The sequence below is a fragment of the Diabrotica virgifera genome, chromosome 5, assembly GCF_917563875.1.
Source record: "Diabrotica virgifera virgifera chromosome 5, PGI_DIABVI_V3a".
Taxonomy (NCBI): domain Eukaryota; kingdom Metazoa; phylum Arthropoda; class Insecta; order Coleoptera; family Chrysomelidae; genus Diabrotica; species Diabrotica virgifera.
The window spans coordinates 206,255,000-206,271,892 of NC_065447.1; the positions used below are offsets into that span (position 1 = coordinate 206,255,000).

General features: G+C 32.6%; 1 protein-coding gene across 1 annotated transcript in view; it reads right to left on the reverse strand.

The window, feature by feature from the left end:
* LOC126884564 (WD repeat and HMG-box DNA-binding protein 1) overlaps nt 1–16,893 on the reverse strand; it is a 108,039-nt gene that overhangs the window by 37,357 nt on the left and 53,789 nt on the right. The window contains exon 7 of the mRNA XM_050650531.1: nt 10,754–11,043. Within this exon, the coding sequence (XP_050506488.1) occupies nt 10,754–11,043 (290 nt within the window). The remainder of the gene's footprint in view (nt 1–10,753; nt 11,044–16,893) is intronic.

A 16,893-nucleotide genomic window follows, 5' to 3' on the forward strand; every position in this document is an offset into this window, starting at 1 on the left:
AAAGTTAGTACTTGTTCTCCAATTGTGCGAATTAAATGACCCTTTACCGTCTTAATATTAGATTCCCATAAACCTCCAAAGTGTGGAGAAGAAGGGGGAATGAGATGCCATTGAATAGATTCATGAGAAGCAGCTTGTGATGCCAATCTGTTAAGTTCTGCTCTGGCTCCAACAAAGTTAGTGCCATTGTCACTATAAACATGTTGACATCGGCCTCTACGACTGACAAATCGCTTAAACGCAGCTAAAAACGCGTCAGTGGATAAATCAGATACGAGCTCTAAATGAAGAGCTTTTGTTGAGAAACAAATAAAAAGCGACAAATACGCTTTAAGAGTTTGAGACTTTCGAAGTTTGGAAGCTCTTATAGGAAAAGGGCCCGCAAAATCAACTCCAACATTACTGAAAGGTTTTAGTTGAGATATTCGAGCTAGCGGTAGATTTCCCATTAACGGAACTGGAGACAAAGGATTCACCTTAAAACATTTAACACATTTAGACAGTACTCTACGAATGGCTCGTTTGGAAGATATAATCCAAAAACGCCGAGAAATTAGGTATTGAACAGTTTGAAGCCCGGCGTGTAGATATTGCAGACGAGTAGATTCAATAATCATATCAGTTAATTTACAACTGTTAGGAAGTAATGCCGGAAATTTGCGATCATACGAAATGGGCGCATTAGCTAGGCGACTACCTACACGTAGAATTCCCTTTGCATCGATAAAAGGTGAAAGCTTTCTTAAATTTTTTGGAAGCAGCTGTTTATCTTGGATAAAATTTATTAAAGTATTAAAAAAGATCTGCTGTGTTCGTTTAACAAAAACCAGTAAGGAGTTATGTTGCTCCAATAAACTTAAACAACCTATTTCCAGATTACCATATCGGTTTTTGGTTACATAATGGAAAAAACGAATAATGTAACACAAACATCGAACACACCTATTTAAAGACGAATGACGATCCAATAAAATATCTAAAAAATTATTGGGAATTTCAGCAATCAATGCGACAGTCCGCACTTCCAAATTTACATTAGTAGACTCCTTTGAATTAAGTTCAAAGAACGTTAGCGGATCAGATTGTAAGAAGGTTGGCCCCACCCACCATTTCCTGCTGTAAGCTGTGTTCGTTTAACAAAAACCAGTAAGGAGTTATGTTGCTCCAATAAACTTAAACAACCTATTTCCAGATTACCATATCGGTTTTTGGTTACATAATGGAAAAAACGAATAATGTAACACAAACATCGAACACACCTATTTAAAGACGAATGACGATCCAATAAAATATCTAAAAAATTATTGGGAATTTCAGCAATCAATGCGACAGTCCGCACTTCCAAATTTACATTAGTAGACTCCTTTGAATTAAGTTCAAAGAACGTTAGCGGATCAGATTGTAAGAAGGTTGGCCCCACCCACCATTTGGAACAGTTAATTAACTCAGAGGGTAAGCAACCCCTTGAACCAATGTCAGCAGGATTTTCTTCAGAAGGAACATAGTGCCAACATGAAGAAGTTACTCGATCCTGCACAAAAGCTACTCTATTGCTCACAAAAGTTTTCCACTGATGAGGGGAAGATTGTAACCAACGTAATGTAACAGCAGAATCAGAATAACAGTATATTTCCTTGATTTCTACTTTATCTTTAATAACAGAAGAAACAAAGGAGACTAGTCGAGCCACTAAAACCGCAGCAGACAATTCTAATCTGGAAATAGTAAGTCCCTTATTAATGGGTGCGACCTTAGATTTAGCTATAACAAAAGAAACAAAAGGTTGGCCTGAAGGTGATAAGCATCGAAAGTACAAGACAGCGCAGTAACCTTTCTCGCTAGCGTCACCAAAACAGTGAACTTCTAAGCGTAAAATATCGTCAATTAATAAACGACGAGGTAAATTTAATTTACTCAAATATGCTACATCATCAATGTATTTTTTCCACAAACGGATAATTTCTTTTGATGGAGCATCATCCCAACCAATCTTTTGAGTCCATATTCTTTGAATAAGGTGTTTAATTAGAAATGTTATTGGAGATAAAAATCCAAGAGGATCAAATATTTTTGCTAAATTGGACAAAAGATGACGTTTTGTACAAGAAGAGTCTAAAACTTGAACTTTAAAAGCAAATGTATCCGAAGAAGCGTCCCATTCCAACCCTAATACTTTAAGTGTTTTGGACGAAATATCATCATTAAATGTAAGAGGTTTTATTGCTAAATCTGATACAGCTAATCCTTTCAATAAAGCGGGTACATTACTGGACCATTTTTTCAACTCAAAACCTCCTTTGGCAAGTAAGGCAATAAGTTCGTCTCTTAGTGCTAAGGCATTTTCGAAACTAGGACAGGAAGAAACGATATCATCAACGTAGGTTCCAGTTTTAAGTGCCTCGGCTGCTAGAGGAAACGAATCCCCGTCATCATTAGCCAACTGATGTAGACATCTAATAGCAAGATAAGGAGAACAAGAGAGACCATAAACAACTCTGTTGATACGAAGATCTCGAACAGGTTCAGAATTATTAGAACGCCAAAGTACTCTTTGATAATCTGTTTGAGTAGGATTAATTAAAATTTGCCTATACATTTTAGAAATATCGGCCGTAATTACATAACCATGCAATCGAAAATTAATCAAAATTGTACAGATGTCAGTCTGAAGCTTAGGACCAGTGAATAATTTGTCATTGAGTGAGGGTTGATTTGGAAGATGCCCGGAACCATTAAAAACGACCCTTAATTTACTTGTTAGACTTTCAGGTCTTAAAACACAATGATGCGATAAATAGTAAACATAAGGTGAATCGAAGTTATTCAATGGGACAGGTTTCATGTGACCGAGCTCAACAAATTCCTTCATAAAGGTGCGGTATTGGTCATAAAGTTCAGGAGATTTTTGAAGCCTTCTTTCTAATGAATAAAACCTACTAAGAGCAAGTGATCTAATATTAGGAAAGACAGGATTTTCTTCCTTAAAAGGTAGATCTACTACAAAGCGTCCTGAATGTTCACGCGTATAAGTATTCATAAACATATTTTCCACTTTAGCGTCATCAGGAGCTAAGCAAAAAACTTCAGGGACTGCTTCTAATTCCCAGAATTTCTTTATTTGCTGATCCAAAGAAACCGTATCTTCAACTTGGCAAAATAAAGACGTAAGAGTAGGTGCCTTTGAAATATTTACTTTTCCCATAAGCACATAGCCAAATATAGTATTAATTGCATCAGGTTCATCTTGATTGCCGTAAATACGTCCATCCAAAAGAATTGTAGAGAATACATCAGCTCCTAAAAGAATGTCTATGGATCCTCTACGAAAGAAGTTATCATCTGCTAACTTTAAATTAGCAATATGGGGCCAAGTATTAACTTCTAAATTACATAAAGGCTGATCCTCACATATTTTTGTCAAGACTAACGCATCGGTTGTCAAAATAGGAGAAGATTTACGTACTGGTTTAAAAGAAATGGTAACCCCACCTAAATTAGTGTTAGACTGCATAGAACCTAATCCTTGGATGTTAGCTGAAGTTTTCATGGGACGTAAACCTAAACGCCTAAGGGTCTTTTGACAGATGAAGGACGTCATGCTTCCCGAATCTAACAGACACCTAACAGGTTGGTAGTTACCGTGACAATCAAGCACCTCAATACATGCAGTGGAAAGCAAAGTACTTTTATCAGCGGAAGAAAAACACACAGAAACGGATGATCCAGTCGTTGAATTTAAAGTGGATGCCGCCGAATCTTGAACATTCTCTTCTTTCTTAGAAGAGGAGAAGCAAAGTAGTGTATGATGTTTTTTATGGCACGAGTGACAAGTCCATGTAGATTTGCATAGGCTAGAACGATGTGATCCAAGACAGTTAATACACATCTTGTTCTTTTTCATTAATTGAAATCGATCTACAGGAGATTTTGCCAAAAAAACGGAGCATTTATAAATGGCATGGGTATCATTAGTTTTACAGATAGAACATTTTGGTTCAGGTTCTGTTTGAGCAAGCAATGATGTAGATTTGGAAGAATTAGGTTTTTTAGAAAAGTTAGATTTTGGTTTAGTGTGAAAATCAATATTATCTAAAGCGAGACAACTTTGATTTAAAAAATCAATCAGTTTTTTATAGCTTGGGATGGTTGAATTATTATGAAAAAGCTCAAAACGTGTTACTAAAGAAACAGTTAATCGTTTTAAAATCATTTGAACAAGTATAAAATCCCAATGTACTGTGGGTAGTCCTAGCTTATTTAGAGATGCCACATTTTTCGAAAATGTATCTAACAACTTGCGTAGTTCTTTTGGATCTTCTGAAGTCAGTTGTGGTGAACTTTCAAGGTTATTCCATAAATTGGCAGCGATTACCCTAACATTATTAAACCTTTCACAAAGCAGATCATAGGCAATTGGATAATTGTTTGCTGTGATGTCAATATGATCCACAGCATCGCGCGCTGCACCCTTTAAACACGATAGTAACAAATTAAATTTGTCAATTGGTTGTAAGTAAGTAAGAGTATGAACGCGAGCATCAAACTGATCTATAAAACTTCTAAATTCAGTTATTTTTCCACTGAAAGATGGCAATTCCGGTTTCGGTAAATTAAAATAATTTATAGGTAAAGGATTTTGAGACTGTGAAGTTGATGTAGTTTGCTGACTTGATGTTGAAGATTTTCTAAAGGCTTGCACGTATGTTAATTTAATTTTATAATATAATTTGTCAAAATTACTACGGCAATCATCTTCGACTTTAAATAGCGCGTCCTCATTATCTTGCTCAGAAACTAACATAATTATTTTATTATGAAGATCATAAAAATTGTCACGAATTTTTTCCAATCCTTCATATATAACTTCCAAAACCGGGTAAAAATTCTTATCGTCAGCAGCTACCTTTAAAGCAACAGCATGAATTTCAGTCATTTGTTGCACTTCAACTTGTCTTAAAGATTGATATTTTTTAATTTTATCTGCCATTTTGTAAATTTAAATGTAGAATTAATAAATTTAGAAAAATATGAAACTAGCGTTAGGAAATAAAATAGGTCCACCACACGAAAATTAATAAAATACAACCGAACTTTGTGCTAATAAAATAGAAAACTATGTCCTCTGCTATTTGAATATTTATAGACAAAAAATAATTATAAAACATAAACCCTTTAAATAAAAATTACTGTGTAAAATAAACACACAGTTTCATCTATAACAGAGTCAACCTGTATAATAATTATTATAACAAAATTTGTCTATTGGCCGACGTTGACAATTTAATAATAATTACTTTTACATTAATGTGTTCCTTTTTTACTTAAAAAACAACATTAACTGAGGTATAGGTACCACTAACGATCGGCACAAAAAAAAACCAATGTACTAATTGATACGTGATTTTAATTTTGTAAAGAATATTTTATCGCCTTATGTTAAAGAATAACAAAAAATAAAGTCAAAGGAAATGCGGTTAAATAACCTGAATTTGATTCTGATCTTTGTAAATTAGCAAAGTATGACAATAAAATCAAACAATTCAGGTTTAAAAGAAACTTTCCCCGACTATATTACCCTCTTAGAAAAATGAAAAATGCAAGAAAAAAATATAGAAAATGGATCTATCCGGCTCGAAGGACCAATAAATCATCTTGGAGGAGACTACTAACTCAGTGAGAGCTTTATTAGTGGACTGTTTAGCATAGGGTGAATTTAAAATAGAATAAAAAAAATAACAGTAAAAAAACCAGACCTTAAAGTAAATTGTAATAAAAATATTTCCTACCTTGTCATTTCTCGTTGCACAAGCTGGAGCAGGCCTGCTATTGTTCGTACTGCTATTGCTGAGTAGTATATATCACTCGCGAGGACTATATTGAGTTTCTATACACTTTTCGGAATAATTGTAAGTGACTGTTAACCAAGAGAGTTGGTTGGCGAATTGTCTTTTTAAAATGAGGCGAGTAGGCAGGTAATTACATACAAAAAACTTTAAGGTTTTTACTTGAAAATAATGATAAAAATTAATACATACTCACTGAATTAGGTATTGGCCTACTCGTATATACGGGGTGTCCCATAATATTGAAAAGAAAATGAATTAAAATATTCTTTACAAAAACAAGAAAATTAAAAATTGTTATTCCTACTTATGTGGACGAACCAATATCCTTAGCAAGACTATAGCCTATAAAAAGTGAAAAAAACGGTGTATATATTAGGTCTCTATACCTAGCAAAAGCAGAGTTATAGCTAATGAAAAATAGGTTAATATTCGAAAAATTCCAAATATAATAATTCAAAAGTGTTTAAAAACACTTTATTTCTGATTTTATAAAAAAAATTTTTAGCATCAAATGTAAGCAAGTTACGCTCAAAATAACGTTGGTACCTTTTGTTTTGGCAAAAAAAAAATCAGGAATCACCCCCCAATTAGCAACTTAAATGAAATTAATCGTTACCGCTTCACAAGTTACTTTACTTATGTTGTGTTTATATGATCTGTAAGTTTCATCGATTCAAAGTGCTTATTTTTGAAAAAATTTGGTTTTAAAGTAAAATTTTTAAAAATTTTAATTTTGAAAAAAATGCTTTTTTTCAAGATAACTTAAAAATTGTTAAAGATACCAAAAATCTTAAACAATAAAAAAAGTCCGCTTTACTTTTCTGAATATTTTACATTTTTTGTTTTTCTGTAAGACCAAAAATTGGTTAAGATTCGGTGTTTCTAAATTTGCATACACTCGTGATAAGTGACTCGTTCAAGCCCTTTTAACTACAGCTCTTTCAAAAATAAGGACTTTGAACCAATGAAACTTACAGATTGTATATAATCAATACATACGCGAGTAAAAAACTTGTGAAGTGGTAACAATTAAGTTCATTTGAAATGCTAATTACGGGGTGATTTTCCAGATTTCTTACCAAAACAAAAGGGACCAACTTTATTTTGAGCGTAACTTGTTTACTTTTGATGCTAAATTTTTTTTTTAAAACAAAGTTAAGCATTTTTTAAACACTTTAAAAAAGGTAAAATGAGTTTTCCCCAAAAAAGTGCTTCGTTTTTTGGTTATGGCACGTTAAAATTTTCTATTTGGAATTTGACGAATATGAACCTATTTTTCATTAGCTGTAACTCTGCTTCTACTAGTTATAGTGACCTAATATATACTTTTTCACTTTTTTCCGTGCTATATTTTTGATTAGAATTTTTTTTAGACCAAATACTTACTTTTTGCGTTATTTGCGAAAAACCGTCTGAAAACGTGGTTATTTTGTAGAAAAATTAACATATTCACTCGCAAATAACCCGAAAAGTATTAACTTGGTGAAAAAATGTTATAGAACAAAAGTTGCTTAGAATTAGTAATTTTATCCATTTCCGGACTTATTTCGAACATATATTTTTCACCCCCAAAAGGGGGTGAAACTCACCCCCAAAGTAAAAGCACACATCGGCACAATATCACTTTTTTTCTCTGACGTGTTAGCTATGTGTATGCCAAATTTCATGTCAATCCAAGCGGTTCTTTAAAATTTAGAGGTTTTGCAATATTTTACCTGTAAAGAACGTACTACCGTTAGATGAAGTCCTTTTTAGACCACACAACAACTCAACGGTATTTTTTTTATTTGACTATGTTCTTATAAATAGGCCTACTCCGGCTATTCTATTAATTTCCCGTTAGAAATTTAGTTGTGAAGATCTGTTTTCACCCGCTGCGGATGAAGTTGCAATATTTGTGTCACCACCTTTTAGTTCAATTACTCAATTTAATTTGGTAAGTGAAATGTATTTATTTCTTAATACATCCTTTTTACTTTTCTTATTTTCACTTTTCAAACGTTTACTTTATTCTTCGTCTCTCCGTCGATCCTACACTCATTGTTACTGTATTATAGGATTCAGGATTTTACTGATGTAACAAGCAAATTTCTTCAAAAATTAAGACCCGTACTCCTCGCTGCCGCAGAAAATTCCATGGACCCATGGAAAGAAGGAAAAATTCCTTCATCATAAGAAAGTTCTCTACACAAGGTCAACGTCCAGTCGATTGGTTTTACAACTCAATCTGAGGTAATCAGCCCTATTCTGTAACTTTTAACAAATCGAATAGAAATGACCAAGTCGAATCGTAATTACCTGAAATCGGAATGTTTGATATATATCGCGTCATTTTCGTGTTTGGATTGGCATTCTGTAACTCACATCGAAATAAAGGTAAATCGAAATCGGCAATTTCTATTTCACGTGGTCAGGAGGGGGTGGCAACCCCGCATTGTCAAGTGAAATTAGTGTTCTGTGGCCTGCTTGTTACTGGTTCTAAATTTGAAATACGACACCGTTGCCATATCTTCAATTTTTCATACTATCACATTACATACAGTTGCATTTAAAAAATAGTTTTCAAATAACAAAAAAGAAAAGTTTTGAAAAGTAAATAACAAAATATTAGTGTAAATATTCTACACAAAAAGCTCAAAAGATGATAAATGGTTTTAAATCAAAGTTAATTAAAATTGTTATAAAAAAGAAGATCAACTGATAAATAAAAAAGATAAATGAAGATAAGATGCACTCGTATGATGTAAAATATTACTAATAATATACAATCTTAAGATTTGATTCCAGCTAAAATAACTGATAAACAACTTTTCCCAAAAATGGCGTCTTTTCTATAATTATTTTCTTTTCTATAAGCGTTGATTGATAAAAATACAAGTCTATCTTTATAATTTTAAACGGTCTTGTACAATCATTATGCCATTGATTGAAATTGTACAAGAAATATACAAATAAAAATATGGCAACACTGTGAACTGTGACTGGCCAACATTCAGCATTCAGATTCAGATGCCAGAGAAAATGGGGTTAGGTTCAATGCATACTCGTAAAAATTAAATAAATAAAAATTAAATTCAACTAAATTAAATATACAATTTTCTAAGTAAATAATACCACAGACTAAAAAATTAAGCAGATACAAAATGTAAAAATACTGTAAATAAGTAGTAATAAACTGTTTTTAGTAGATATAAAGTATAAACGTCAAATCAAAATACAATGCGCTTGCGTCAAGCACAATTCCGATTATCGAAATCTAATTTCGACAGGGTAAATGTTGTCGAAGTCATTTCTATTCACTATACCGATTGTAGAGATTCCGAGGGAGTTATGGAATACCGATTTTGATGACCATATCGAAATGAGTTACAGAATAGGCATGCATGTGAGTACATATTAAAAAGAATAATTTCCTGGCTGAGAAAGCTCAGTAAAGGGTAAAATTGTACCTCATTAGAGCTTTACAGACCGGTGGCAAATAAAATCATCATCATCATCATGCAACCTCTTCCGTCCCCTGCTGGACATAGGTCTCTTCCATTTTTCGCCACTCTCCACGGTTCTGTGCGTCTTGTTGCCATTTCTTGGACATTCGGTTAATGTCGTAAATCCAGTGTGTTCGTCGTCCTCTGCTGCGTCTGTCTTCTCTTGGGGTTCATCTTGAGTCTTTTAGTCTCGCTATATGACCTGCCTAATTCCATTTCAGCTTGGCTATGGGTTCGACGACATCAGTGATACCTGTTCTTTTTCCTCAGGTCTTGCTTCAATATTTTATCCTTTTTTGTCACCCCGAGAATCGACCTTTCCATGCGCCTTTGTGCCACTCGCATTTTCAGTGCTGTTGTTTTTGTGTGAGAGTTTTGTTCTGTATGTCATAATAGAAAGAACGCATTTTTCAAATGTCTTCCATTTCATAGCTATCGGGATGTTGCTCTAAAAGATGTCTCTTAGTGAACCATACGCCGCCCAAGCAAGTGTTATTCGTCGTTGAATCCTTGATTATTCTGATTTCATGACCCAGATATATGTACTTTCTGTCAATTCGACCACTTGATTTTGAATGGTTAGGTGTTCTCCGAGAACTAAATTTGTCATAAATTTGGTCTTACTGAGGTTCATTTTTAGACCTATTGTTGAAGATACGTTTTCTAATTCTTGTAGCATTTGTTGTGCTTACCCAGATCTTCGGTGATAAGTACTATATCGTCGGCAAAACGCAGATGATTTCGCACTTTAGAAGGTGAATTCGAGAACCGTTATAAATAATTTAGGTGAGAGAGTGTCGCCCTGTCTCACACCTCGCTTGATATGTATTTCTCTGGTGGTATCCTGTAGTTGGCATTTTGATACAATGTTTGTACTAACTTTGTAAAACGGTTTTGTCTATTCTACTGTTGTTCAGAGCAGTTATAATGCTGTCTACATAGTTCCACGGTGTCGAAGGCTTTGTGAAAGTCTACGAAGATAAGTACCAGTGATCTGCTATATTCTATCGATTTTTCTATTAAGGTTTTTACTGCTTGTAGGTGATTGTTTATTCCGAATTTTGAGCGGAAGCCAGCTTGTTCTCGGGGCTGGTAGAAATCTAACTTTTTTTCTAGTCTTGTAACTATTCGGGTAAACATTTTATAGATATGGCTCAATAAACTGATTGGTCTCTAGTTTTCCAAGTGCGCCTTAAAATAAGAATAAAATAAGAATAGCTGAGATAATAGCAAAATTTCCATAAGAGAAGCACCGTAAAAGAAAAATGGAGGATAGCCAGTTTCACAAAACATTACTCAGACGTTGATTATTATTGAACATGAATGCGTGAAGATCGACAAATCATCGTGGTTTCAAGATAGTTTGACATACAAATTTATGTTTGACATGCAAAATGTTGTAGAAATATACATATATCCTACCTTCAAACTTAATCAACCTAATATTTATACACTGATCTCCTTTTCTGACTGGCGATGTATGAAAAGCTACCATAAGTAAATCCTTGAATGCTGTCATACATACTACTGGACCAGGTATTGAAACAACACCCCGTTGAGTACCAAAAGCGGATGCTATCCTTACTATGTAGTTAGCCATTGCAATGCAAACAAGGTTTTCAGAAGCAGCAACAAGAACTATTTCCTCATCATCTTCCATTTTTAACATCCACTCTTTAGAGCTGGCATTTAATGGAACTACATGAATTTGACTGAAAAATGTTAAACATTAAATATAATATTTAATAAATTAATTAATTAATGAGCACGCATTTAAAGCATTTTTGAGAACTGGAGCATTATACTAGAAAGAAAAAGTTTGTTAAATAAGTAACTATAGACATTGGTAGTCTCGCCTTATTTATCAAATTTGTAATACTACCCTCGGGCTTCCCCCTAAAACCCCCGCCCTAGGAGGAAAACGGAAAACATCGATTTACCATGAATCTCTACACCGTAAAAATGTTTCAAACAAAAAATGTAGCTGAGATAATTTTGAATAAAAATGTTTATTATAGTGCTTCTCAGAGGCTTTTTTCAGTGCGACGACACAAGTGACAGAAAAAAGGTATACATATTTATAACATTTATTCCAGTTGTTGATAGATGGCAATATAATCGCAAAAGAAATGATTTATGTATTTACCCATTATTTACCTATTACATATCTATACGACTATAATTTAAAGTTCTTCTCAGTATTTCAGTGTGTCATTAATGACCTAATATATGATTTTAAGAATGTGGAGAATCATAGCATGACATTTTAGTTAAATCTGACAGTTGTCAGAATCGTAATCGTAATTTGGTATAAAAACAAATCAAGTGTGTTTATTTCATTTATAAAAAGATATGTTCTTTGATTTGCATAGTCTTATAAATTGTACAGATTATAGTCGTATAGATAATACATAAATCATTTTTTGTTCGATTATAGCGCCATCTATCAACAACTAGAATAAACATTATAAAGGACTTTAATCACGGACGTACCTTTTTTCTGTCACTTCCAACTTAATGCGTTAGAAAGAAATCGAAAAACTGTGATGCACTGAAAGATGCCTCTGAGAAGGAGGATAGCACTTTTTATGTACAATAAACCGTTATGTCAGAAACAACACTTAAGGGGGTAGGTGCAAAATTTCGGCTCCAATGCTTTTTAAATGTAAGTATTCATTTTTTTGAACCCTGAGAAAACTAGGTAAAACTAAGTATTTTTGAAAAATTTAAACGCAGAATGAAAGATTACCTTTTTACCGAGGGCCGAAAGTACCTGAAATTTTTTTTATTTAAAGTAAGCAACATCAACCATATTGGTTATTAGCGGATGGATTTAGTGTATACAATAATGACTATAAATAACATAATTATATGTGGTACAATATGTTACAGTCTCTTAAAAATTTCACAATATTTTCACTAGTACAGACACTAAAAATCTCCGTTATAACTGATGGGATGTTATAAGTTAATCTTTCAGCACTATATTTGGGACACTCTGTTAATACATGTTTCACTGTTAACGGCACATCACAACTCGTACATTTTGGTTGAGGTTCCTTCTTCATTAGATATTCATGTGTGAGTTTGCTGTGTCCTAATCGAAGCCTGGTTAATACTACCTGAAAGAAACGGCTAGCGGAGTTGTTATTCCATCGTCCAAAATTTGGTTTTATTTCTTTTAACTTTGAAGATTTTTCTTCCCAACATTTAGTCCAATTACATATAAACTTTTGTTTAAAATACGGTTTGAGATCTTCTGCTAGTGGTTTCATTATCGGTCTGATATTAGGAGAATTTGCCATTTCTCGAGCATTTTTATCAGCTAGTTCGTTTCCTTTAATGCCTATATGTGACGGTACCCACACGAAGACTAATGTTTTGTTCTTCAGCTGCCGCATCTTGTTTTTAATTAATTTAACAATCGGGTTGCAGGTTTACATTTTTGATAGTATATGGAGGAAATTGATTCGAGTCAGTAATAATAAGGAATTTATCTGATTCGACTGTTTGTATATGATTTAGAGCTCTGTATATTGCATACATTTCTCCAATTATCACAGTGGATTCTCTGGGCAATTTGATGCTTTTTATTATGTCTCTTATAACAAATGACTATCCTACACCAGAAGTTGTTTTAGATGCATCTGTGTAAACTTGGATATATTCAGGGAAAGAAGAAAGTATTCTATTATAATTGCTTATAAATATTTGTGGATTGGTTTCAGATTTATGGTATGATAATAGTTGTAAATTTAAAGTAGGCAAAGGTATTAACCAGGGAGGTGCTGTGTTTACGTTTGCTGAATGTGTTGAGGGAAAGTTAAAAATTTCAATATACCTCAGGCTGTGGGTGAAAAATGGGTCGATTTCAGGATATAATTCAGGAATTTTTGAAACCTATCAGGTGTTGTAAAGGCTTCTACTAAAATGTAACCAAAAATATTGTGCGCTTTTTTTTATTGCGATTTTCATTTGTTATATTTGCAATGTTTAAAGATTTTTAATTTTGCAGCTTAGGATATTGATTTTAGAGAAAAACTTTTTAATAGAAAGTTGGAGTAAATTAAAAAACCTACAATTTGAGCTATGGTAAGTTTAATTTCGTTTATTGGTTATTGCAAAACAGCCTGCGAAAGCTCCAAAATGGCCGTTTTTTACAATTGCATTATTTATTGTACAAATATTTTTTTTTTATTTTTTAAAGTTTTAAACTGAAGATTCAATTCTAAACATAAAAAAAATTGTAAAGCCAGATTAACGAATTTGTTGCTTAGATATTATAAATTGTTTATCCCAAGAGGTCAAATGCCGAAGGCTATAACTTTAAAAAAAAATCGTAGAGAGTTGGTGAAACATCGAATCTCCTTCTAAAGAGTTATGTTTTTATATTCTGATATAAATAAATGCGTAAAACATTTTTAAACCTCTAATTTTTGGGTTTGAAAATAAGGGGGCAAATTTCGTTATTAACATTTAGAGCTGAAGCGGCCGTGTACATCCTATGAGTTTTTAACTTACAAATTATTGTTGCTGAAGACGAAACGAAGATTTATAAAAAAATAAAAACTTTCTGCGACCAACTGAAGCCGAGATAATTGTTTTTTTTTTTTCTTAAATCGTAGTGCCTTTATTTATAACAATTAAGAAATTATTTTACAGTCATTGACTAAAGAAAGACTTATATTATCTTAAAATAAAAATTATTATAAAATATAATTACATTTAAATATTAAAAATTATTTTTAAAATCGGTGCTTTTGAGAGCGCAGCGGCCGAATTTTGCAAATCGGAATTTTTGCGCTCGGAAAATGTTTACGTAACTTGTATTAAATTTTGACAGAAAACAATTTAATAATATTACCATTATAATATACAGTCTATTTACCACTGTATTTGTTTTTCTTGATAAACTTTTATATGTGAAATCTCATTTCTGAAGAAATAATATTATAAAAATGATAGATAGATACATATACAGGGTGAGGCAGATAATTGGCCTATTAGAAATATCTCGAGAACTAAAAGCAACAGAATCATGAAAATTGGAATACAGGGGTTTTGAAGGATGATCTATTAAATGAAAATATTTTCATCTCTTTGCAACTTCCGGTTATACCGGAAGTTGTTTATAACTTCTGTTTTTTTAAATGGGACATCCTGTATATTTTTACATTGTTGGATCCTCTTCGATGTCTTCTTTCTTAAAATATGGGGATTTGTAATGTTATACAGGGTATTTTAAAAGATAATTACGTTTGTTTATTAATTTCGTAGCAATATTCACACCCTGTAGAATTGTAGTAGTTTGACGACTAAAACTCTACTTACGTTCAAATGATTTTTAATATAGTCTACTATTGTTAAGAATCATTAGTATAGCTAAATTTTTAATTTTAGTATACAGGGTTGGTCGAAACTCGGAATGAGTATTTTCTGAGTTTTCTTAAATGGAACACCCTGTATTTTAGTATTGTAATGAAATGATATTTTATGGTACTTTTTTATTTCTTAAGCATTCCCTATACCTAACTACTTTAATTTGTGCTTAATTGTTAGTCGCACCAACAATCGTAACTACGTAGCTATTTTGATAGTTAAACCATTATTGGTAATTTTAAGGATCGGTCTGGATTAATATGTATTTATTTCTGAAAAATTGTTTGTGATTGAATATTTTCATGGCCAACCTAATAAAATTTTACGTATTTTTTGTTGCAATTAATGTTTAGCTTGAATCACCAATAACTCACAAATTAAAGCAGTTAGGTATAGGGAATACTTATAAAATAAAAAAGTACTATGAAATATCATTTCATTACAATACTAAAATACAGGGTGTTCTATTTAAGAAAACTCAGAAAATATTCATTCCGAGTTTCGACCAACCCTGTATACTAATATTTCAAAATTAGCTATACTAATGATTCTTAACAATAATAGATTATATTAAAAATCACTTGAACGTAAGCAGAGTTTTTAATGTCATACTATTACAATTCTACAGGGTGTGAATGTTGCTACGAAATTAATAAAAAAACGTAAATATCTTTTAAAATACCCTGCATAATATTACAAAATCTCATATTTAAAGAAAGAAGATATTAAGGAGAATCCAAAAATGTAAAATAATACAGGGTGTCCCATTTAAAAAAACCAAGTTATAAGCCACTTCCGGTATAACCGGAAGTTGCAAAGAGATGAAAATATTTTCATTTAATAGATCATCCCTCAAAACCCCTTTATTCCAATTTTCATGATTGTGTTGCCTTTAGTTCTCGAGATATTTCTAATAGGCAAGTTATCTGCCTCACCCTATATATGAAATATATAACTATATTTTTAATTCTTTCATTGGTACCTATATAAATATAATAATAATAATGTTACTTCTTATTATACAATTTAAAACTTTTTCTTCTTGTAGTGACTATCCGTTTTGGATGTTGGCGACCATCATGGCAATCTGTACTTGCACACTAAATCGGTACTGCTGCTCTAAAAAGATTTGTAGATTAAGCTCTAACAATGCAAATTCTACAGCGACTGGTCAACGGAAGTGGCAAATTTCACTGATCTCATAAGAATCGTAAAAACTGGGGAAAATCGCGCAACATTTATTTATTTAACAGCTTTATTGAAACGGGCTTCATTTGGAGTAGAATGCAAAAATTCCATACGAAAGCTACACCCTTCACCTTTAAAACGCATTTTGATTTTTGACGACATGACACTCTGATCAAAAGATATGGAATTTTTACCGTCCTATTCTACACAAAAAGTGCTAATAAACATTTTTGTTCAAAAAATTATGTTAGCTACATTTCTTGTTTAAAACATTTTTGAAATTATACCACAGCAGAAGCGAATCTGACTGTCGTTTCCATTGATTTTGTAGGGACCGAAATATTTGACCTTGTGCACCAGTTACAGAATAGAACTTGATGTTCTAAGGAATAGACCATTCCAAATTAGGTAATATTTTTGACAATTAAATATGAAATATAAAATTTAACTATAAAATATAAATAAAATATAAAATAAAACATATACAGTGGTACCTCGACATACGAGGGTAATTCGTTCCGTAACCTTTGCTCGCATGTCAATTTGCTCGTATGTCAAATCAATTTTCCCCATTGAAATTAACTGAAAAGTCATTAATCCGTTTCAGTCCCAAAAAAATCACTTTAGTTGTTTTTGTTAAGTGTTTTTAAATAAGAAAAATGTTTTTACAAGAAGACACATTTATTTATAAATAACAAAAAATACATACATACTCTGTACAAACATAAGAAAAAGTGAGGTGCTTACGGAAGCGCTTAATTTTCGTCAGTGGTCTTTGCTTTTTTCGTCACACTTTGCTCATTTTCATCTGCAGCTCGTTTAAAAAAAACTGTCCAAAGAGATTTGTTTCTTCCTCCCTTTCATAAATCGCTCGTGCCTTCTCACATATGATGCTCGTGTGATGATGTGTTGAGGTTCCCCCTTGAAGCTGCTTCTCTGTCACCCGCACCATCAATATTTTCTCCATCTTTTCATGGAGAGAGGTCCGGAGCTTG